The sequence below is a fragment of the Antedon bifida genome, chromosome 9 (assembly GCF_963402885.1).
Source record: "Antedon bifida chromosome 9, ecAntBifi1.1, whole genome shotgun sequence".
Lineage (NCBI taxonomy): Eukaryota > Metazoa > Echinodermata > Crinoidea > Comatulida > Antedonidae > Antedon > Antedon bifida.
This window is the reverse complement of record NC_136234.1, coordinates 20,415,580-20,440,372: the sequence shown is the minus strand read 5'-3', so window position 1 is coordinate 20,440,372 and position 24,793 is coordinate 20,415,580. Positions and strand designations below refer to the sequence as shown.

Genomic DNA, 24,793 nt, shown 5'->3' with positions numbered 1-24,793 from the left:
TTGTTTTGTTGCATGGGATACATGGCTTCACAAACCAAACCTTAATGGTCTAAACCTAGCAAATCAATATTAAGGATTCCCGAACCACGACAAATTGGCGTCACGGACAGGATGGATGCAACGTTTCAAGCGTTCCTGAAGGAGGATTGCATTGTGTATTTTCAACAATTGTTTTACCAAACCTTAATGGTCTAAACCTAGCAAATCAATATTAAGGATTCCCGAACCACGACAAATTGGCGTCACATCGGCATTCAGCACCACGAAGACTTCTACTTGCATAAGCAATTGGATGAAGAGAACCATTAGAGTCCTGCAACAAGCAAGCACCTAAACCTTTCAAACTGGCATCTACTTCAATAACAAATGGTTCATCAAATTTGGGATATACAAGAACTGGGGGTTTAGTTAAAGCATTTTTTAATTCAACAAATGCAGCTTCTTCAATTTCAGTCCAACGAAACCTGTGGGCCTTCCCCGCTTGTGTGTCAGACAACCGGGTTACCAAATGCAAAGGCGCAGCAATTTTGGCATAATTACAAATAAACTTTCGATAGTATGAAGAGAGTCCCAGAAATGATTTAAGTTCAGTAATGCTTTTTGGCGTTGGCCAGGTCAGTATCTTTTCTATTTTCCCATAGTCTACAGCAACTCCAGCAGATGAAATAACATGACCCAAATAGGTTACCTCCGTCTTAAAGAAATCGCACTTCTTGCCCTTAACCTTTAACCCATACTTATACAATCTAGACAACACATTTTCTAATCTAGATAAATGTTGTTTAAACGAAGAAGAAAATATCAAAATGTCATCCAAGTACAACACAATCTGAGTCAAATTCATGTCGCCTAATACATATTCCATTACACGTTGAAATGTTCCCGGGCTATTAGACAGACCCTGTGGCATACGAACAAATTCATACAGTCCCCAAGGAACCCTAAATGCAGTTTTATTAATAGATTCGTCTGCCATTATAATTTGGAAAAATCCATGAGATAAATCTAAGGTAGAAAAATAACAAGACCCAGTGAGTACTTCTAAAACCTCATCAATGCGTGGTAGGGGAAATGAATCTTTCAACGTTTGGAAATTCAACTTCCTATAATCAACGCACATGCGCAAAGACCCGTCTTTCTTTTTGACCAACACAATGGGACTTGCAAATTCGCTCTTGGACGGCCTAATTATTCCCTGGTCTAACATTTCTTGTAACATAGACTTAACACTTGATATAGAATGAGGAGGAATACGACGATATGGTAGTCTAATTGGAGTTTCATCTTTTAAATTGATAACATGAGGAATAACATCACACTTTCCAACATCAAAAGCACTATGAGAAAAAACATGATTATATTTGGACAATAGGTTAGTCACTAGTTGAGTTTCCACACAATCAAGGTTACCGTTGATAATTACCCCAGGCGGTAACTGCTGGCTCTCAGAATTTAACTCGGTACCACAAAAAGAATTAGAATAAGAGTGATTAATGTCATATAACTTACGCACAGAACCGACGGATACAAGTCGACTTTGGGTGTGGTCACTAAATTTACAATCATCAATATCAGATTTTACACTACCGTCAACAATGTCTGAATGTGAATCACAAGGAACAGTCACGTCAGAATGTTGCAAAGAAACTAAGATACTTGATTCATCCTCATCTACTTGCAAAAGAATTTCAGCCTTTCTATTCCATGGAGCATCAACATGTGTAGCTGTTACCTGTGAAAGATCACGTAATAGATGGAAACCTTGTAATTCGCGTAAAATGTTACACCCAATCAAAACAGGATATTCATTACTATGATTAGTTACAGTGACAGCATCTGAAACTACCAAAAAGCTACCAGTTAACTTTTGTTCACCTATAACAATGGGAATTTCTACATATCCTTCGATTGGAACCTCCACCCCACAAACACCGATAACATTCATGAAAAGTCCATTAACAGATCCCAGCTCTCCAACAATTGACTTTAACTGCTTATTATAGACCGATGACGGAATTATTGAAGCTTCAGCCCCTGTATCCAAGATACAACCTAACTCAGTTGAGCCTATTCTAACGATAGTACATGGACTTCTGGCTACTAATTTATCTACTAAAACAGCATCGGAACATTTCAAGGATTGGGCGTTAGACATATTTCCATTATTGTCCGTGGCAACAACAGGGATATGAACTTCACGTTCAACACTACCAGTTGGAATTGGATGATTGGCTTGTGACTTAGAAACAGTATTAATTATATCTTGAGTAGGCGTATCTGAAGCACTACGTTGGATACCCGGAGTATTAGAATTACTACTACGATTCTTATGTGGACATGCATATGAATAATGACCTCTTCCTCTACAAAACCAACACAACCCAGAAGGTATTTCACAATCAGATTTGGTATGACCATTTTTACCACAATTGTAACATTTTAAAGGACCTGTAGAATTTTGATTAAACTTAGGTGGACTAGATATAAATTGGGAACGCTGAATTTCGCTAATTTGTTTCTTTAATGCTTGCAATTCTCGCTTTACTTCTGATAGTTCTGAGGGCCGTTCATTACATTCTACGCCATGTGCACGCGGATTTGTCCTAACAATATCAATTTTATACAACTCAAGAACTTCTTCGCGCATATCAAAAAAAGATTTTCCTCTAAAAGCTAGCTCAATGCGACGTAATTCACGCTTAACTGTAGGATCACGAACACCGTCCACTAAACGCTGCTTTAAAGTAGTATCTTGAAGATGTCTCAAAGCGGATTGCTCAGAGGGGCGAGACGCTTCGACAAGTTGGGAGTACAATTTCATTAAAGAAAGGCTATATTCAGCCAAGGTTTCACCCGGTAACAATTGCCTAGAATAGAATGCTGAACTATATGATGCAACAGAATCCTCCGATTTAAAAGCGAGTTCTAAAATTCTTATAGCCGCTTTCACATTCTTCCCATTTTCACACATGCTCATACTGCATTTAACCTCATCCTTCGCACAGCCACCAAGATGACTAATCAGGGTATCGTATCGATCATCATCGCCCAACGAATAATGATCACAATAAATTCGAAAATCTTCAAGCCATTCTTTTAACGTAAGGTCCCCAGGAGAACTTGGAACACCCTTAAATTTTACTAACTTAATCGGAGGAGCTTTCTGAACCGAAACGCCTTTTAAAACATTAGTTAATGCCGCAATCATATCATTAACGCCATCGCCGCTTGCAGCTGCTTCAGATTTAGATTCGCCTAGCGACATTGCAGAAGGTGAATTTGTGACAATATTATAGTAACTACAAATACTTTAAACACTACTACAATAAACAGAGTTTCAATACAAAAAATAAGTATCGTAAATGTAATACAAAAGTAACAATATTTCATATAAGGTAAGTATAAGCATCAATTCACAACATCATCTTAGATAACAACACACTGGCTGCCATGTCCATCGGAACAAAGATTCTGTAATATATATAAAACCATACACTTTCCGTTCTAAAATTAAATTAAGTTCATAAATCTTATCTGTCCAATACTCCTTGTCTTATGCACGATCCAGGGTTTGGGTCAAAAGGGCATCCAAGCGGGGAAATTGTAATGGATCGGAAAGCTTCCGAAGTTTCTTATACCTACATTATTGGTGGCGCAATATATTGCATTGCATTGCTATTGTTCACTACTGGTATTCGCGGGCGTATTTGCATATCAGGTGAATGATTATATCGAATAGGCTGCGTGAGCGTTGGTTCTGCAGAAGTTGTTTTAGTTGTTGTCTGAGTAAGACATGTTATATACTGTATTTCTTTTAAGTGTGGATTCTCGCCAATACTGTGAGTAGATAATTATTTTCTATACAACCATAATGTTTTACAGTATTACTCCATGTGCATAACCGAGTTAAGTTGTTATCGTTCATTATTTGTAACGACAATGAATTCACTGTTTATAATTTCTCTTTGATATACAGCTTTGTCTTATTAGATAGCATATCGAACCACGACATCACCATAATATTATGTTAGATCTCTCATTTTCCAAGTATTCCCAGTAGTCTTTCAAAGTTTATTATTTTAGCATCCCAGTTTAACTCTTTGCACAATCTGCTATTGTATTCAATATAGATCCCTAATATCTTAATTGGTTTATCTACCCAATTCACCAGGTTTTCCAGTTCTATTTCTATTTTTTTTTTCACTCTACAGCTCACTATGTCGGTTGGTCGGTCGGTAAACACTAACTTGTATATGGCCTTGTCTTTATTTTCATCTAGCTAAGTCAATTTCTCAGAGTATATTCCTTATGGCCAGGAATCGATGTGGTTACGTTTTCACGGTGCGCAATCAAAAATTACGCGGTCTACGCACGATTTAACGAAATCACGTTGAAAATAGAATAATTAGACTGATAGCATGAAATTATGTATTAGTAAGGATAGTTTTAGTAATTTATGGACGTATTATAGTTTTCTAATTCCTAATCTAACTTTATTGATCGATTTTTTAATATGTTATCAAGTTGTCAGAGTGCAGCTACTTGCGGTTAAGTCACGTTTGTTCGTTCGGAAAAGTTTAATATTTTGTTTATCTTATATTTTATTTTATATTTTATGAATATGTTCTACCAGAAATTTAATAATTCTTCCATGTTTCGCGCAGATCGATTGAAGTGGGCGGAGACTGCGCGTTGCATGTTTGAATGTTTGGAAAAGCGTTAAAGTTAACGTGCTCGACGTGCAAAGGCTCAGATCCCTGTATTCAATACGCAGAAGAGTAAGTCATAATGCATACACGCATCCTCCTCGCAGTTGTAGTCGTATTTTGTAGCAATTCACTATCAGCGACATTTGTGCATCAGTATAATGTTGTTTCGCAACGTGCTCTTCAAGGCTGGAGTTATGAACTGACAAACATCAACCGTCTTCAATGTTTGTTGGCATGTTCTAGGAAAATCTTGTGTTTATCTGTCAACTATAATAAACAGAGTAAAGTATGTCAGTTGAGCAATCGACGACGGCGAGACATGTTTGTGATTGAATCTTTTGAAAAAGACACTAACTTTGAATACAACGAAAAGGTGAGATATTGCTTTGCATTTGCGTTCATAATCTGGTAAACTATATAACAAAGTATGAAACGCACTTTTTATAACGCATTTTATGCTTATACTCACATAAAAACAAGTGAGTAAAGTCTGCGCAAATAGAGCACTTTTACTATATACCATTAGCAATCGGGTGCGGTTTTCTGTTTTCCAAATGTCATTTTGCGCCATGCAATTTCATATATATCTTCCATTATTAATTTAATTCTTACTGTTAATTATTTGGGATCCGGCACAATATTCTTTATAAATAAAGAATTCGGATTTATGAAAAATTAACCAACAACATTGATGCAATCCAAACAATTAATTTCCATCTGACCAAATTGGCAGCTAGAATTTTCCCATGGCAGGTACTTTCATAATCTGGCACCTGATCATCATATCTATTTTATGAGAAGTACCTCAATTCACGAGATGTAGGCCTACCTCAAACCAGGGAAGAGTTATGTAATTTAACTCTTCCCTGTTCAAACTTGATGTGCTCCGAAGCAGGTTTAAAATTAATTTAGGATTGAGCATAACATTATTTATACAAGGCGATTATAATTATTAGCTTATATTCTGTTGTCTTCTTTGTTTAGGTACTGAATGCGTACGAGACCCGTAAGTACAAACATTCTCATTTCAATCTTAACTTTATATATTGACTTAAAATACAGCCAATTTAGATATAGCTACGGCGGGGGTTCTGTATTTTGAATTTTAAATTATGGTACGCCTGTAGGCCTATACCTTTTATTTTTAGTCGATACTTCTGCCGTCTGTATGTAATGTAATGTGACTACCAACATTTAAGTTTCAATATTAACCTCCATTTAAGCTGTTTCTTAGTTCCATTTCAAAATTGTTTATATCTCTACCAAGCTACCTTCTTTGTTTTCTACTCTTATTCAGTCTCCACCCACCATTGACCACCTTGTCTCCTTTTAATAATATGGTTCAACCCACCATTCAGTACAAACATTAAGACAAATGTCGCACGAACTTTTTTACAATTAATTAAAAAACACTTTCCCAATGGACACGTATTCAGCTGGTCACTCGATTGCAAATTTCAGAGTTATTGCATTAGACCACGATGTCAAATGGAGCGACAAAACTCGCAAAGACAAAGAAAACCACTGGGAATTACTACTTAAAACCACAAAACCTTTTGAACTTAACATTAGGAACATACTCCCAGATCGGTAAAATTATTCCATTGATTACAAAAATTAGTGATGCCGTGGGATATCAGCATTATCATTTTTTCAGTAATTATAAATCCCAAAAAATACAAAAAAATATAATTACTGAAAAAATGACAATGCTGTGGGTATCAGTAGCTGGATCTCAATAGAGATACAAAAAAAAGCAGAAAAGCTAAATCAAAACGATAAAGTAAAACAGCCAGAAAAGTTAGCAGAGCTTTCGGGCAACACTAGCCCTTCATCAGTGCAAGTGAGTATATATATATATTTCACAAGAAGTTAACATGATCATATCAACCTCCAATCTTGTTTCAGATGGTGTACATGTTACTTCTACCAATGTTACTTACGACGAGGCTCAAAGTATCTGTAAGGACCACTTGGGTTCTCTGGCAACGTATGAGAATATTTATCATGCGTTTGGACCGCGAATGGACAATTGTATTGAAGGGTGGCTTATCAGCGGTGAGATCGCCTTCACGGAAGAAACAGCAACGGACAAATGTGTGTTGAAGAAACCAAATGAACGAAGTAACGTGTTTCCCTGTAAGACATATTATAGTGGGTATTATTGCTACGCAAACTATAGTCAAGTTGTAGATCGACAGCACTACATTTCAGAAAGTCAACAAATCGTTCGACTTACGGGCAACAACGCAAAGAAGTTAAATGCTAATGCGTCTGATGGTTGTTGTAAAATCTTTGGTGGCAGACTCGCCACTCCTTTCGAAGTGTTCAAGGTGAGCGCAACGCACGTTGGTCTTTGCGTAAAGGCGTGGTTGTCGCACGGATTAGCAGGCAATGCATGTCACGGTGGTCAGTCGGATACTTGGGGTTTTCCTGGAAGTACAGGTATTCTGTTTAACTACCCAATGAAAGAATTCTTTGCCATGTGTTATATTCCTTTCCCGGATGAGAATCTCACTTTCCCGAATCCATTTCCTGATCACAAAGTCATACATGTGAAAGGAATCGAACGCTATAGCCTTACGTATCAAGAAGCCCAGGCGAGATGTATTGGACATGGTGGTGTATTGGCTACAAGGGCACAGGTAGAGTTCGCGAATAGTTTAGGGTACAGTTTGTGCAGTGCAGGATGGGTCGAGAGCGGAGAGGTTATTTATCCTATGACACATAGTCATCCTGACTGTGCAAATGGACGAATAGGTATTATTTCGTATGGTTATCCGAGTCGTAGCAAAATGTACGGTGGTTATTGCTACGTCATAAACATACCGTAAAAAATATGTGCTATTCGTGCAACAATAATAATACATTTAGTTAGAGAAATTATTGTGCAAATTCTGAAAAAGTTACAAGTGAATGAAATACAGAAAAACATATTCAATACCACAGAAGGATGAAATGAAAACAATAATATATTCAAGTTGGTATTAAATTATACATTCATGATAAAAACAATAATTTATTATTACTATTACATTAAATTGTATCTGTGCGGTATAACCTTTTGTAAATTTAGTAACTATGGGTGTATTCATTCAATTTTCAATAGATGTGCAGTTCAACAAATAGAATCATTTTTATGAGACAGTCTGCAATGAACAGTGTTTAGGCCTATAACCTACAAACATTTATTGTGTAGGCTACTCTGTAGAATAATGGTTCTTAAATATTGTTGTTATTACTTAGATTATGGATAAAATAAGAGTCTACTTTTTCAGACCTTACCAAAAATTAGAAATAGTATAATTATACAATAATTACTGATAGAAACATCAAAAGGGCACAGGTAGAGTTCGCGAATAGTTTAGGGTACAGTGTGTGCAGTGCAGGATGGATCGAGAGCGGAGAGGTTATTTATCCTATGACAGAAAGTAATCCTGACTGGAAGTGGACGAATAGGTATTATTTCTTGGGGTTATCTGAGTCGTAGCAATATGTACGGTGGTTATTGCTACATCATAAACATACCTTAACAAATATGTGTTGTACGTGCAATAATAATACATTTAGTTGCAGAAATGATTGTGCAAATTATGAAAAAGTTACAAGTTACCACAGAAGGATGAAATGAAAACAATAATATATTCGAGTTGGTATTAAATTATACATTCAATGATAAACATTTTTAATTTATTATTACTATTATTAAATTGTGTCTGTACTGTATAACCTTTTGTAAATTTAGTAACTATGGGTGTATTCATTCAATTTTTCTTCAATAGATGCATGTGGTCAACATAGAATCATTTTAAATGTGTACTTGATGTTGTTTATCCGTGTTTTTTTGCGATTTTTTCCGTACATATGTAATGTGTAATATATTGCAGTAAAATCCAATTTTTACTACAGTAACTTTGTATAAGTTTATTTCATTGCAATGACTGTCTCATATTATTAGGCAGTCACTTCAATGTACAGTTTGTGTAACCTCAAACGTTTGCTAAATATAGGCTAATTGCATAAAATGTATTGTGTAAAGGGTGACACTGTAGAATATGGCCCGACCTTAAATATTGTTGTTATTACTTTGATTATGGCTAAAATAAGTAGTTTACTTTCTCAGACCTTACCAACAATTACAAATACTGTAGTATACAAATTTACTGATTTAAACATCAAAAGAAACGTGTCGCTGGCTAATATCATATGATCAATTTTCCCCGGATTATCGAAATCAAAACCGGACTGGGTCTATTTATCTTTTTTTACTAATATTAAGTCAAAACTCTGTGTTATCTGTGGCTGCGACACGATCAGTTCCACACCACCCCTTACAGACACCGCACGCTACTGAGAATATTGGTATTTGTCGCAGCCAGACATAAGATCAAAGGACTATTATGAGTTCCTATCTTGGCAAGGCGAGCACAGGGTCCCGTTGTTAGATTGCCTTTGTATATTATAGCATGGACCTATAATTAGGAAGTTATATGGCATAAGGTTATGTCGCAGTCGTGCACTGCAATAAACAGTGTGGTAGGCCTGTAATTTCCCAGGTTTGCTAAATAATTTCATAAAAAGAGTAAACAAAATGTATTGTATGCTACTGCAACAATGTAGAAGAATTTATTGTCATTATTTTTTTTTTTTTCAAATTGCAAATAATTAGTATCTGTTATAATATAACGTCACGCTTGATATATCAATTTGAATCAAAGGCTGAGGTAAATGAAACAAGAATCAGTCATTAAAGTTGAAATAAAAATAGCATCTCTTTTGATTGTTTTTTTTTTCTTTAAAAATAGAAAAGAGAGAGAGAAAATACTAAATATAGGCCACAGTACATAATCTTTGATTGAACATTTATTTTTTTCTTTTATTCGGTAACTACAATTCGAGCTCGTTTCACAACACAAGCGTGGTTCCCACTCTAGCGACGCAACGCAACGATGTAACGCAACGTAAGTTCTTTGACCAATCACAAGCGATGGATTATCGTGGCTTGTGATTGGTCAACTCGCTTATGTACGTCCTTGCGTTGCGTCTCTAGTGGGAATCACGCTCTCTATATTAAAAAAAACCGAGGCTACCAATTATTCAATAATTCTTTATTTCGTACTCATTGTGCATATAAAAATATAACATTATTTTAAAAACAATAAAAAGTCTTTATATACACAACTGTACGGATGAAGGGGACACTCTTTTGGGTCTCCAAGGTGTACCTTTAATATTTTAGGAGGAGAACCTGTTCTTCCTTACTGCATGATAAAACACATTTTGTTCTATACAATTGTCGTATTCGATTGGAAACTTTCGTTGTCAAGGCACAAAGATTCGTTGAGTACTGTTTGTATTCGAATGGTATACATTTTAAACAGATTGTGCTCAACAGAATGTCATTCGAATAGAAAACGTTGACGCTCAAAATACTCTGTTAAATAAGTACTCAACGGATAAACTATACTTATCGGTAAAACTTCCTCGAATACGACAAATGAAATAATTTAATTTCCCAAAACCATGATGTAGGCCTAGGACAAATTGGAAAATATATTTTTAAAAGACTAATTCAAAATGTGTCGCTCGCTATTTTATAATTTGAATCAGGGAAACAAAATTACGTTTATAGTCTACTCCTTAATTAGGCCTGCTTTGGCGTTAGTTACAGTTCGGTTGCCATGACGACAACGACTATCTACGTCATTTGTATGTGGCCTTTATTCTCGTTGTAATATTTGCTGGTAATTCTTATTATAATAACAAAAAATTAATAAATGCATTTGTATTTGGTGGATAAGCGACCGGAACCGTGTTTATTTACGCGGCCAACAACGGGACGTTTGACATCGAACACGTTATGGTATGTAAATTGAAGACGATTAATGGACACAGGAAGTGTGGCACTGAAGGGGAGAAAATTGTGGTTTGTGAGGACTAGTCAAATTCGTGAGGGAGCACCAACAAGGGAAATGCGGGAATAATTTGAAGTATCTCCTTTAATTTTTAGAACAACGCAACAAGGAATAGACAAACAAGTTGACCGTTGACAAGCCAGTTAGAAATCCATCGCTTGTGATTGGTCAAATCGTTTGCGTTGCGTTGAAATCACTCGCATTGCATCAAGTGTAGCCTATTTGTATTTGAGAATTTTTAACCCGGATGACCCGAAATGTGATCCCGGAATGTGATCCGGAATGTGATCCGGAATCATAACCGATACTTACTTTTTACGTTTAATTTGAGGGATTAAAAATGTAATATACAGTAGTTGGGTATGTATATTCAGGAGACACCTCGATTAAATTAGGAGGGACACTTTCAATGTAAGGTAATAGGCATATATATTAACACATAGCCAACCCTAACATCCCTAACATATTTTTTCAAAAAAAACAAACAAATAGGGCCTACTATATTCATTTATATCGCTATTGATACACAAATATTACTATTATGATACTTCTTTGGTCTGACAGTTTTCATTGTGAAACGTTGGCTGCTAAATTTTCAATTCTTTGAAACAGGGGACCATTTTTTGGGAGTATAGGCTCTATCTCTGTAGTCTGATAGTTGAAGGGTTCAACCGGGAAAATGGTACAAAAGAAATTGTTACATCATTGGAAGTGGAATTTTATTCCATTTTTTTTTCTGGATAGGGCCTAAATTTGTTGTTCAACTACCAGAATATTGGGGTTCTATATCTGTATTTTTAAATCGTTGTGTTGAAGAACCAGCACGTGATAATACGCCACCTAGAGTTTGGAGATTGCGATCATTTCATTCACAATAAAACAGCAGGAGGATCGACGAGACACGAACCGTGATCGCGAAACAACCACTACACGGATTTGTCACCGGATCGAAGCGGAAGAGAAATCTGCACATACAGCAAAAAGGGTAAGTTGTTTGGCCTAGGTTTCTAAAACAAAAGGATATTTTTTTTTGTGGGAATTATGAGGGAAACTTGCTTATATATTCAAGCATACTTATGGGAGTATTTACTGATTACTAGGTATTATAGTAATGTTTAATTGCCGTGGCTTATAATTTATAGATTAATAGTTTACGTTGTATATTTTCTGGTAATCGATTGCCAAGCCTATGTTTGTGGTTGATAAGCTATTCCTTCCTCTATTTATGTAGGCGGAATCGCCGTTGCTTATGGCTAACCGGTACAAAATTCGTGATACATTTTCGGTAGTAGTAATTAATAGAGGACAGCAGAGACATAAAATATACAGTTCTGAGTAAACTGAATAAGGCCTAGATAGATGGTGCAGATTTTTAAAATGTATTAAACTGATTTTTGTTGGCCAGAACAGCCAGACTGAGGAGAGAGTGTAATCTATGACATACAGCAGGTCAAGGCATTATAGAAACAGTCCATGGACATTCACTTTCATATTATACACACCTACTGAATGCCAAGAGTGACTACTTACTTTATTTACTATAATACTGTGGTATGAGAAATCTAATGTCTAATGTGTTTTAAAATCATGATTATTGGCCCGATTGTTTTTCGTTTGGCTCAATCGTCTTTCTATAGCCGATAGAACTAGTTGGGTTGAAACAATGATTTTTTATTCATTATCTCACGCTTTGGGCCCGATCATAACACCATGCATTTGACACGTGTACAGGTAACGTATCAATAGGCAATGGACGGCCACCACCACCATTATACTGTATGTTTTAGTAACAATTCTATCAATCATTAATTCAAACATGTTTCACTTATTCTTTTTTCTCAGTTGCATAAATGATGGAGGTGTAAATAATTTAAAAATAATTCCTTCCCACTTTCATATTCTTGTTTGAATTACCTATTCTCTTTTGTATTATGTTGAATCCATAATTAATAGTGTTCACCCAATATTACATCGTAAAGTTGATTACATACTGTACAATTAAACATCTTTTCTTATTTCATTTTGTTTATACAGATTAGAGTATCAATCTACAAGAACAGTGTGAACTGTATTATATAACCTGAAAAGGATTTTATTTCGTTGTACATGGAAATAACAACGCAGATTCATCCAGATTTTGTTGTTTGAATGATTTGAGTTTGCAGTACTGCAAAAATACCATCGATAATTTGTATGGGTGTAAGTGACTATATTGGTAATATTGCCAGTGTTTATATGGAGGTAAACGACAATGATATATCATCAACAGTAAGTAACGGTTTACTGAATGTAGTGAAATATTCGAACATGGTTAAACAGCTCCACAATGGGGACAAAGTTTTCAGGGAACCAGATTTGGGAAATATATTCACATTTCAGCAAAGCGACATAAAAAAACCACTGTCATTAAATATACCTTGTTTAGTTAACGGTAATATGGAGATAAGAACTGCAAAAAGTGGACCAGAAGATGTGCAAGAGAGGCGCTCTAGACCGCGAATACGTAACCTAAAGTTGGATATACCAGATACGTCGGTTACGACTTTCGATAAAGACAATGGCGCTATAACTAACGATGATATTCCTAGCGTGTCCGACGCAATAGCAAAGTTTGACGTAACTCGTCAACAGTCAAAACGTTTCATTCCAATTGTAGGCGAGAGGAGATCAAGAAGTCTCTCCCCTTGCTTACATCTTCCATCACCTTCTAAGTCTGCCACTGTTCGTCCAGTCTCGCCAAGGATACAGCATCTATGCTCCCGATTTCTTCGTGAAGAAAACCAGTTACCCGAGTCGGAGCATATTAGGACTTATAATGCCAATGACAAACGTAGGAGATCATCTGCGGTGGATGGTTTGACGATCAATAACGTTGGAGCGTCTGCTAATTTTCTATCCAATAACCAAAAACCCAGTCAAGAATCTACTGATAACCGCAACTCGTGGACTATGCCTGATGGTGAGTTAAGCACTATGAGTAATACGTTGTATTTAAAAAACTGTTTATCGCCGTGTATAAGTCCTAGTAGTGGTTATGGTAGTGGTCGCTATTCTAGTAGTCCAGTCAATTTAAGTCCACGCTGCAGTTCCCCCGTTGGAAGTAGCGGTGCCGACATACAAGATAGCCTTCTTTCGCACACAAAGGCATCAAGGACACAAAGTGTTGATAGTGGCCATCACAGTACAAACTTAGATAATTCTGATTTTCAATCATCGATAACAAATGACGAACCGTTTGACCGTAACTCAAAATTGAATGTAACCCATCATTCATTGGATTTGTCGTCGTCGCCTAGAAAATCTCACCTTTCTCGAGCGTCGCACGTTTTTGATAGTACCGAACTTGATGTACCAGAGACAATAATTTACCGACCGTCATCTCCGGTCGACGAAGGTTTCGAGGATGGAAATAAACCCGTCAATAATGTACGGATTAAGGCAAATCAAGCACAAAATTCAAGTGAAATTAAAAGAACTCAATTAACTGTGCGGTTAAAAAGTCCCGATCTTCTTGGATCGAGTCTTAAACCAATGTCACTTTCTTTAAAACCAAAACTGTCCAAATCGACGAGTAACATGACATGGAGCTCGGCCAGCTTCTCCAGTGTGGAGCTTCTGCAGTCGCCCCCTGCAGTCATCGTAACGGATGATTACTGTAATAATAATAAAGATAATGAAACGCCGTCTTTGAACTTACCGGTTACTTGTGAATCTGATACTACCGTTCTTGACGTGCCTCAGAGTGATTCAACGCTCGTCGCTACTGATGATAATAAAGTTAAAAAGAAACAATTACTTCGCAAACTTTCTAGTGTAAGCACTGGTTCCTCATTTAGTTTCGATGAATCGGAACAAGAAGATGTTGACGACACCCCTTCACCAACAATGACACGTAGAAAGCGGGTAAGATTTTTAGTTTTATTCTCATTTATTTCGTCAATACTATTATAACAAATTAACATTCTTTCAACATTTTGTTAAAATAATGAATCATAGTGTCCACTAATAAGTTTGATCTGTATATAAAAAACAAACTCCAAAAAAGTGAGGTACAGTAGCCATTATGATTCAATATTTCAAACTTTATTTGTTCATCTTTGGGAATAAAATATATTACACACATTGGCTTGCCTCACTTTTTTCAGAGTTTGGTTAATATTATCATATTCAAATAATTGTAGAACAATTAAACTTTTGATCACAACACAATATGAAGAAAATGTTACCTTCGAAATATATTATATTAATTATACTATATTGTGGCACAGAAAGTTATACTGTTTGTTTGATGAATTCATCTGAGGTCAATTCATACTTCCTGAATTTGAACTGTGTTTCTGGGTAGAGTATGACGTGATTTAAAAGAGATTACCAGAGATAACTGATGATTATGTATAGCAATTTTAAAGCTGTAATGTCAACGTGTTTTACAGTTTACTTTACTAGAGATAAAGCATGTCAAAATTATTCTACTGCAGTTATTGCAGTAACTGTAGACATTTTCCAAAGTGCAATACTGTAGCAGAAGGTACAGATAGCGTACATGACAACATGGCCGGGAGACTCCTATATTTTGGATTCTATAATTTCTCAATACAATATTTTGTAACAAGAAGATGACGTTAAAGTTTAGTAGTCTTACAAAATGAAATGTCAAGATGATGGTTAGTATTGTCTTTAACAATGCCAATTTTAGTTGTTGTTTTCCAAGGCTGTAACAATCCAACCAAGGCTGGTACCAAGTTTACTTCCATTGATATAGTTAGATTGATTGTAGAGTCTGTATAGATTATCTAGATGCACACAAAGAAATGTTTCTGTGAGAATAAGACAGGCTTTATAAAAGTCTTCTGCTTTAATCTTATTTTGACTCCAGAGTCTCTGACCTTTAAAACACAGATAAAAGCAGTGACATTTTCAAACTTTAACCAACAGTTTGGGCTTTGCAAAATTAAAATTATGCCTAAAAGTAAAATATAATGCTGTATGTACAGTAAAGATCCTTTTTTTTTTGGTGTGAAGAAATAACTGATTAATTTAAATCATACGCAAAATAATGGTTGATTGATATGGATGTTTGATCACCTTGCATTTTGGGTAATTTTAACATTTTTTTTGTCATCAACCGACCACTAAATAAACATTTTATTTGGGATCATACATTTACGGTAGCAGAAATATAGTCGACATAAAAAGTATAATTTTTAATAAAAACGGTTTATATTCAGCGTTATGCAACAGAAATAATAATCACAAGCCTTGCAAAGTTGACTGAGCCATGAAAATGTAATGTTGTATTAGAAACAAAAATGTAGTGGGTGGAAGGCGCGATTCAACAGATACTAAATATTAAATAATGATAATAGGTTGGTTTAACACAATCGTTTGTCTACCCTGCCCAAGAAGAAATAAACAACACAGAGATACTAGCACACCCACTGATATTGAGCTAGCGTACTGTTCAGTGTGAATAGGTGTATACCCCACAAATATGACAAATCGTTATGTCAACACGTTATGTCAACACGTTCATTCATTGTTTTATTGTCTGCTGGATTTTAGCATGTACTGTAGTCATTGATCTTTGTACTAAACAATAACCTTTGACCTCTCTTTGACTTGACTGTGTTGGTGATCATACAATAAATAATACAGCCTCTGCCAACATTATTTTTTCTTTTGATTTTATTGTTTTGAAAGCGTAATAAATTGTTGTGCTTTTAGAAAATGGGTCCTTTAAAAAAACCATGGTTTTTAAATAACCCAATTGATCTACAGTAACTTCAAAACAAGTTTTAAAAACCCTTCTGTTGAGAATTTGTTTATAATATTTTCAATCCTATTCTCAATTTGACCTCCATCTCAGAAAGTCTCTGAATTGGGTAATGCATAGTAATAATGATGTCATACTGTAAAATTACACCGTTACCACCAAATGAGAAACCAGTTTTATCTTGAGTAAAAATTAATCTTTGATTAAACAATTTTAACAGTTCTACAATAGACATTTTTTCCCGCACCTGGCCTTTAAATTGTTGATGTTGCAAGTGAAACATGTATACATCTGGAGCAGGATGAAGAACTAGCCTGCATGCATTCAGGGCCAAATAACCTGAAGAAATTGCAACTGGTAAACTGCCCTTCTGCCTGTCAAAATATGGTATGGTTTGATATCAGTATCTGGTCTTGCTCATATTTGATGTACATACTGTACTGTATGTATGTATTCTACAATGAGGATGAGATTTTAATCTAATTTTTAAAAACTCAAAAGTATGGGAAAGGTTGGATGTACTCAATTTTAGTTGGCCGTCATAAATTGGGTCAGTGCTCTGCTGGTCAAGCAAATCACTATCAATATCTGGCTTTGCTCATCATATTTGATCTCTTTCTACAATCAGGTTAGATTAGAACTCGGGTTAAAACCAGGGTAAAGGTTGGCCTGTCAATTGTGTTAGGTAGTAGTATAGGTACTGTACATGACCAGCACACTAGTGACTGTTCTACTGCACAAGAGTATAGTAGGTACAGCATGGTTAAATAATATCACTTGGTATCCGGCCTTGGTAATCTTATTTGCTCTGCATATTCCACAATTGGGTGAGATAGATTAAAACTCAAAAGTATGGCAAAGTTTATTTGGATGTGGTCAGTAACTATCATTTCATATATCTAAAGTTTATCTGATTAATATCGCATGATACAAGCAGTATCATGTCTAGCGACAACAAACAGCATGCAGTATCACATTTTCTTACAGGAAACATCATCCCATGGGATACTTTATAACCTCTTCTTCAAAAGCATTGGATATTATGTCAGCGTTTGTCTGCAAGCCTGTTGTTCGGTTCCATTTTGTTGTACCCCATTGTGATTGTTTTTTTATCTGTCCTGTTTCGGTTTTTAACGTTGTGATTAAATTCAACCCCTATTTCTTGGCAGCAGAAACAGGAGACATTTTCAATAACCGGTTATATTTTAAAATATATACAGTAACGGTTAAAAACACCTAATTGATTCAGTGTTAGAATCGGTAAAGTTCCTACCTTACAAATAAGTCTTTATATAGCGCCACTTATTTTAAGGGCTTGTTCTGCTTCACTGCTTCTGATCAAGCAGATCTAGGCCTAAAAAAATTGATTACTTTTCTCTTAATTGCTTTAATGGACAACCTTCAATGATCAGGTCTTCTAGTTGCATAATGGTTTTTTTTCAAGTGGGACTTGAAGTACTAGAATAGTCTATTTTTACAGTGTATAATGATTGGGATTGATTTCAGGGTCATACGAATTCATCAGGTGAAATGCATGATGGGAACATTCCTTTGAATGAATGAAGTAATATACAGGTTACCTATATATAAGGTCTCATGTTTATGGTAGTCTTTGTATATCGCCTAATACAATGTTTACAGGTTACGTAAGATACTGAAGTACCTATAGTACTTCAATCAATCAATCAATCAATCGTTCGATTTATATAGCGCCATTCCAACATTCATTGCTCATGGCGCTGTAGAAAAAATCAGAAAAGGTGAGTTTTGAGTAGTAACTTAAAGTGACTCAATAATGATGTGTGTTTAAGGATAGGTGGTTCCAGAGCCTACAGTAGGTCCAGCAACACTGAAAGTTCGATCTCCCCAACTATGTTTGCTCCTCGGAATGTCCAGGAGCATCTGATGACTAGATCTTAGTTCTCGCTTTCCCTTCTTGACTGTCAACAATTCTGAGAGATATTTTGGAGCGCAACTATGCATCGGAACACCAGCAGCAGGATCTATTAAGCGCATGATGTTTGTTACAAATAACGTTCCCTCATTCTATGAATATTGGAGGAACTCCATTCACAGTTTTAAGAACATAATTCATGACAGCTGTAATACAGTAGATTAATTAAATTAGAAATAAATGTATTTCCACTAGCCAACCTACAAATATATATTTTATGATATTTTTTAGGTTGTTTTTGTGGAAGAAGTAGTTAATTTCCTGGTGATATTTCTTTTTATTTTGTATGTTTTTATACACTGCAGGTTGTACTATTAGAAATAAAGGAAATGAATGAATTGAATGTTTCCAAAGTGCTTAACACACAAAAATGATTCATTAAATATCTAAAAATAACCCAAAAAAGGAGAGGAAATTTTTGTCATGTTCTTTTGCTGCTTTGTTTTATAAACGCCGATATTATCATATCATTATCATCAGTTTCTCATTACTATGTTTCTGTACTACAGTAGTTACAGTAGTATTATATAAATCTCAGAAATATACAATAAAGACAAATATAAAAAATGATTTGGGAAACTGTACATCATACTGTTCTATTCTTCCCATCATTATTATCATCAATAAATTGATTTTCTTGATGATCTACCAAGATTAGCTTGACCAGGGAATTTTGCAGATTAACCTTGAAAATATGAATGCAATCTTTAATCTCAATTAAGTCCAGAAAATTAATTACAATTAGAAATTAAAATGCATACCTGATCACGTTTCATATTGGAAATGGAATCTGTTTGATTTTTAACCTACTGTCACAGTATAATTAGAATTACAATTAATATTGCTTTTTTTTTATTCTGGAGGTTACAAAATCAAAATCACCTTTGTTAATAATGTCTGTATGTAGAGTATTGTTGTTTGTCTTCTGTTAAGCTCTGTCTACACCATCAAACAAACTGGAAATGATGTCACTTTTTTTGTCAAATTAGTTTGATAGTGCAAACAGAGCTTTATATTAAGATAGTTTTTTTTTCTATTTATACTTTTTGTATTCATTGAAAGTTCTTTACGGCCTTGCTGAAAAATACAGTTGAGGTGAACAAGTGTCGCAGTAATCAAAGCAAAACTAAAAAATAATCTAATAATTTGTAATTTGTATAATTGTATACAATTACATTTGCGCCGTATTGTATCACCTGACGTGAAGATAGCTAAAAGCGCGTATTGATTGTGTACCTCCAAAATTTAAAGATGTATTGTCCCCCTGAAAAAATAATTCTTAAAACATTTTTTTTTAATATTCCATTTAATGTAACGTAATAGTTATCCACTTTAACCAAATATTAGATTGAAAAAAAATGTAATTTAAAGCAAAAAATGGTCAAATTGGCTGCCAGCCAATGGATTTTGGTTGAATTTAACCATTTATTTTGTCATTTTATAAGTGAAAACGTTTTTTTTTCTATGGAAGTGATTAACTTTATTAAAACTATAAAATAACATATTCAAAGTCTGATTTAATTAATCTTCATTTTTCATGTTTTTGGGGGACAATACATCTTTAATGTAGTTTTTCATCGGATTTTCTAAGGTAAATATTTTCTTAAAATGCGTTCAGTAGAGTAATAAAGCTGAATGCGTTGAAACCCAAGACCATTTTACTATAGCAAAGAAAGTACAATTGATTCTTTATTTTTCAGTTTTGTGACTGTGCTGTACTTTAACCCTGTTTAAAATATCTTTCTGATTACTTCACATTTCTGTGGGTTTTTGTGGTACTTTTTGTATAATATATTCTACTGAATATGTCTAGAGGATTTAGATTCTCTCTTTGTTCGTTTTTGAAAACTAAGTGTTTGGAATTTGAAAGGGACAAGTTGTAAAATAACAAAAGATCTGGTTTTCCTGGTTTTTCTACAGTATGACGTAAAGTACACAAACCAAGAAAACCACTTTACTTTATAAATAAGTAATTGTTGCATACATATTCAGCATTATCTAGTGTAAAAAATGATCTGTTTCAAATACTGTACAGTCCATGCAAATAAATACATGTAAATAAATACATACTTGGTTTGCTTGTGGACTTGTGCTGTATAGGCTATTTTGATAAATTTATGTCAATTTGTAAAAAATGTAGTCTATTACCTAACAATAGCATGATCTTTTTTTTTTTCCTTTCTCTTTCACCTGTATTCTTAGAACTCTCAATTAATTAATTTCAGGCAATCATATTCAAACTTTATTTATTGTCAGTGCGATGACAGTACAGTACAGGTAATGTACCAAGTATATCCTCTGGTATAATCCCACCGCCGACTTTGGGGGGTGGGACTATACTTTTTTTATTTTGTGTTTACGACATAAATACCAAAAATATACATCTATGTAAAAAATTCAAGCATTCATTAAAAAAACAATAATGCTCATTCAATTTTTTAAAAAACCCCTCTACAGTAGATGTGATAAATTTTGGGTTAGACCAGAGTCATGCTTTGGTAACATGTAACAAGCCTATTATGTGATATATCAACCACCTACATTAAAAAAAATCTGTAATCTATAGTTATTCAAGTCTGTTGTTCACATTGTATATACTTGCATTAACTACTTTAATGAATATATTATTTCACTTCCTGATAGCAATTCATGGTTTTTGTATTAAAACCTTAACAGTACTGCATTGTTGGTTAAATCCTTCTAAAACCAAACTACCATTTCCATAATATCCATACCAGTAGTGGTTTTCAATACCATACACCCTATTCACGTTTGTGTTTTGAAGTTCTATTTTTAAGGTGATAAGTACTTCCATTGGTTTGTGTGTAAATACATTTGTCACTGCAGACAATGTGTTACACTATTTTTGGACAATACACAATTGTACTTTATTCACTTATAAAATCCAAGACAAAGGGATACTATGAATAACCAAAGTTTAAATCTTTTGATTAAAAAAAAACAAGTGATTCTTGGTAGATTATCATGAGCTATTGTAGTGACGTAAACATGCTTATGACGTTCCACTACTTTTTCTAATGAAATATTATATAGTGTTTCCTGTTTAAATTTAAAGTTTAACTAGGATCATTTAATAAGTCAATAATAATACTATGCAATGAAGGAAATAAATTAACTGGTGCTATACATGGAATGAAACATGAATAGGCTGCTTGATTTATTTTATGCTAAATAGCCTACAAACTGCAGCAGAGCTACAGATGCACATCAGCCACATTGTTGTACCTACCATAAACGACATTAGTGACTGAGGTAGGATCAGTACACCGGGGTAACCCCACACCCTTCTGAAGGATGCAATGGGCTCTGTAAGTGTGCACAAGATGTGTACTTAGACCTTCAAGTTTTAAGACTTGTTCTACCACCAGAACTGCTGTATTTGGTTAAGGAGGAACATGAGCTGTGGTTTGCAGTGCTCCTGCTTTAAGGGTCTTTCACACCTGTTCTGGCATGCAAGGTTTCGGTCCGGAGAATCGAACATCAATGTTTCGTTTTCACAATGCTTTACGCGGCTGTGCGCTAATCAATGTGCGTGTAGCCGTGTAAAAACGAAACATTGATGTTCGATTGGATTTTCCGGCGCCGGACCAGAACCGTGCCTGAACAGGTGTGAAAGACCCTTTGAACCGTTCCTCCACTTGACTCATTCTACATGTAGAAAGAAAGAATTATTAACTAAACCCCAAGTTTTTCTCATCTTAAACAAGAAAGATTTTCAAATAAAGAAAGAAGTCTTATGGAAGTAGGAAACAATAAATCATTTGTCCTATATTGAGTTGGTTTAGTTTTCACTATCCAAGTTTAAGGAAGTTGTAAGATGTATCAATAACTACTGTATGAATCACGTTATCGTTCTTAGTAAACCATATTACTATCTGTACGTTGTCATGTTTGTTTGTTTTATTCGGTACAATCAACATACAAGGATTACCCATAAAGCTAAAAAAGCTTAATTCCATAGTTTTATGAACTTTTCTATCAGTCTAGCTATGCATTACTAAGATAAAGCTTTGCACATTTATACTCAATAAGTGTTTTTATACCTTTAATTTTTATTTATTTATTTATTACCATCTTTACTGAGGTTAGCCTATCCAGTTCCAAATAGAACTGATCATTTAGGGCCCTCGATAAAACATACATACAGTACAACACATAAAATATTAAATATTCAAATGACATAATATATTAAAGGCTTAAAATTTACAATGATTATATATAAAATTCATATAAAAGTTAAAATCGTTGACAGATAAAAAATATATATATACATAGTACGAACAATATTAAAGATGTATTGTCCCTTGAAACACAAAAAAATGAAGGTCTGAAAAATGTTTGATGGAAGATTATTCCTACTCATCTCGAAAGATGTACTAGGAGGAGCTAGATGTGTACACTGGACCTACTGTTTATAGTCCTTATCCGAGAAGACTTGTTCTACCACCAGAACCATGGATTGAGTGAGCCTCAAACCTTTGCTGATGTAATGGCTACATAATTACGGTTCCACTGTCTTAACCAGTCGGCCACATGCTCAGAAGTATAAGTTCCTGCTGTAATTGTTGTTTGTTAGTTTCCTTGTTTTCTCCTCATGTCAAGAGTTCTGTTTGTCTTTATTCTCTTTCAGTTTCAAGAGTTCTGTTTGTCAGAAATATTCTGTTTCATCTTCCTTAATGGCATAATGATTAATGTTTTTTAAAATGGTTCCCCGCATTTACTTACTATATTTGTGTGCAGAACAAGCTATTTATTTTTTATCAAATTATGAGTAGTCTTCATTGATTCTGTCATTTATTCTTTTCTTTCTTTTCTTTTCTTTCTTATTCTTTCTTTTCTTTCTTTTCTTTTCTTATTCTTATAACGTGCAAGGCACCATTTACAGGCTGATAATAAAATATAAATTTAAAAAAACAAAGATAAAATTTATATAATAATAAAATGTTCAATTTAAAGTTTTAGACAAGACAAATAAAGATAGATAAAAACAAATCTTTGAAAAAAATATTTATTCGCTTTCACCGGAAAAAACCCCATAATTTATATATTTCGCTTATAAAAGACAAAATAACATTAACGAGTATCGTGTTGACTTCCAGACATGACATCCAGACCCGACATCCAGACCATTGCCTTCCGGTTAACTATTTATTCTGTTGAGTTACCGTTTATTGGGTATATCGTTTTTATAGATCCAATTTTTTATCAAGGTGTTATTATGCGACAATTTGGTGTTTTTTTTTTTTTTACTTTTTCAGAAGGAGAAACTTTAATACTTCAAATTTTATATTGCTTATTGCTTATCCATCCAATATAAAAAAAAGTAAATAAATAGAAGATAAACACAAGATAGTCCTTGTTATAGTCTTTTCTAATCGGCTGTATGATTTTTTAAATTTATTGATAGTCTTGTTCAGATCTCCACCCAGAGAAGTTCATTGGATCATCTTCTAAGTCTTTAATTTTCTGACTTTTTAATTGGGGTTTGATATAGTATATAGACCATGACATCATGTCCTCTGCCATTTCCAGCTCTCATCCATATAGATTGAAGTTTGAGATTTCCAGTTCAAGATAGTCCTGCTATTAGATTCAACATTTTGTTCAGTTTTATTATTCCAATAGGAAGTATGCTGTAATACTACCGGTACACAGTACATCCTATTCCTAGTGAAAGCTCCGTATCCCCTTTCAGAGAGATCTCCTGTGGTCAATTGTAATCTTTTAATTTAAAAAAAAAATTGTAAATGTGTAAAATTTAATTTCATTTTCAGAATGATGAAAATATTTTCATACATTCAAAAAATAATATTTGATTCATTGATCATTTGAATCCATGATGACTGGTTGGGAGCAGGATCGCTTGTAGACCTGAAGACGAATAAAACCAACATTTTTATATGACACATTAAAGCCATTAACAAAATCAGTTTAATAATGAATATTCATTACTGTAGATGTTTTAATTAGCTAGATCATTGTTCAATCTTGTGATTTATAACACTTTAATAATGATAATAAATAATTTTTTAAATAATGAATATTCATTAGATGCTTTAATTAGCTACTGTAGATCATTATTAAATCTTGTGATTTATATAATACTAATATTAATAATGATGAATAATAATAAAAAATGAGTATTTTAAATAATGAATATTCATTAGATATTTTAATTAGCTAGATATCATCATCCAATCACATGATTTGATCGTTTTTAATTTGTTGCATTAAAATGACCCGTAACATATTTCCTGTTAAATTTTTCAATACAGTTTTTAATCTTTATTGATTTATATAATGTGTTGACATACCATAAATACAATTTCCACTATTTCTGAATATTCACATTAATGTTATTGTATTATTGCGTCAAATACTTGTTTTTGTCTACTCGAAATAACTCCAAATGACTATATTT

At 34.2% G+C, this 24,793-nt stretch overlaps 3 protein-coding genes across 5 annotated transcripts in view; 2 read left to right on the top strand and 1 right to left on the bottom strand.

Annotated features, from left to right (window-relative positions):
• Positions 1-211: 211 nt before the first annotated feature.
• LOC144852998 (uncharacterized) lies at positions 212-3,265 on the bottom strand. The gene has a single exon (XM_078711052.1). The coding sequence runs from the start codon at positions 3,263-3,265 to the stop codon at positions 212-214; it is 3,054 nt and encodes a 1,017-aa protein (XP_078567178.1).
• Positions 3,266-4,750: 1,485 nt separating this feature from the next.
• LOC144852997 (aggrecan core protein-like) lies at positions 4,751-7,543 on the top strand. Its single transcript, XM_078711051.1, has 3 exons — positions 4,751-5,082; positions 5,694-5,715; positions 6,618-7,543. Exons 1-3 carry the CDS (start codon positions 4,789-4,791, stop codon positions 7,541-7,543), a joined length of 1,242 nt encoding a protein of 413 aa, XP_078567177.1. The 5' UTR covers positions 4,751-4,788.
• A 3,981-nt stretch (positions 7,544-11,524) lies between these two features.
• The window catches only part of LOC144852790 (uncharacterized), a 38,864-nt gene continuing 25,595 nt past the window's right edge, over positions 11,525-24,793 (top strand). For 2 of the 3 annotated variants that reach the window (XR_013614334.1, XM_078710766.1), the window contains exons 1-2: positions 11,525-11,609; positions 12,659-14,527. Coding sequence is in view for 1 of the 3 variants with exons in the window: in XM_078710766.1 (XP_078566892.1) it covers positions 12,818-14,527 (1,710 nt within the window). In the remaining 2 variants the exon portion in view is untranslated. Of the gene's footprint in view, positions 11,725-12,658; positions 14,528-24,793 lie in introns of all 3 variants that reach the window. The other variant, XR_013614335.1, reaches the window with a different exon arrangement.

Excerpts from the sequence above, each read along its gene's own strand:
- LOC144852998 (XM_078711052.1), bottom strand. The coding sequence starts at position 3,265 with ATGTCGCTAGGCGAATCTAAATCTGAAGCAGCTGCAAGCGGCGATGGC.
- LOC144852997 (XM_078711051.1), top strand. The coding sequence starts at position 4,789 with ATGCATACACGCATCCTCCTCGCAGTTGTAGTCGTATTTTGTAGCAAT. Across the intron at positions 5,083-5,693 it reads ACTTTGAATACAACGAAAAG|GTACTGAATGCGTACGAGAC; the intron begins GTGAGATATTGC and ends TTCTTTGTTTAG. Across the intron at positions 5,716-6,617 it reads ACTGAATGCGTACGAGACCC|ATGGTGTACATGTTACTTCT; the intron begins GTAAGTACAAAC and ends ATCTTGTTTCAG.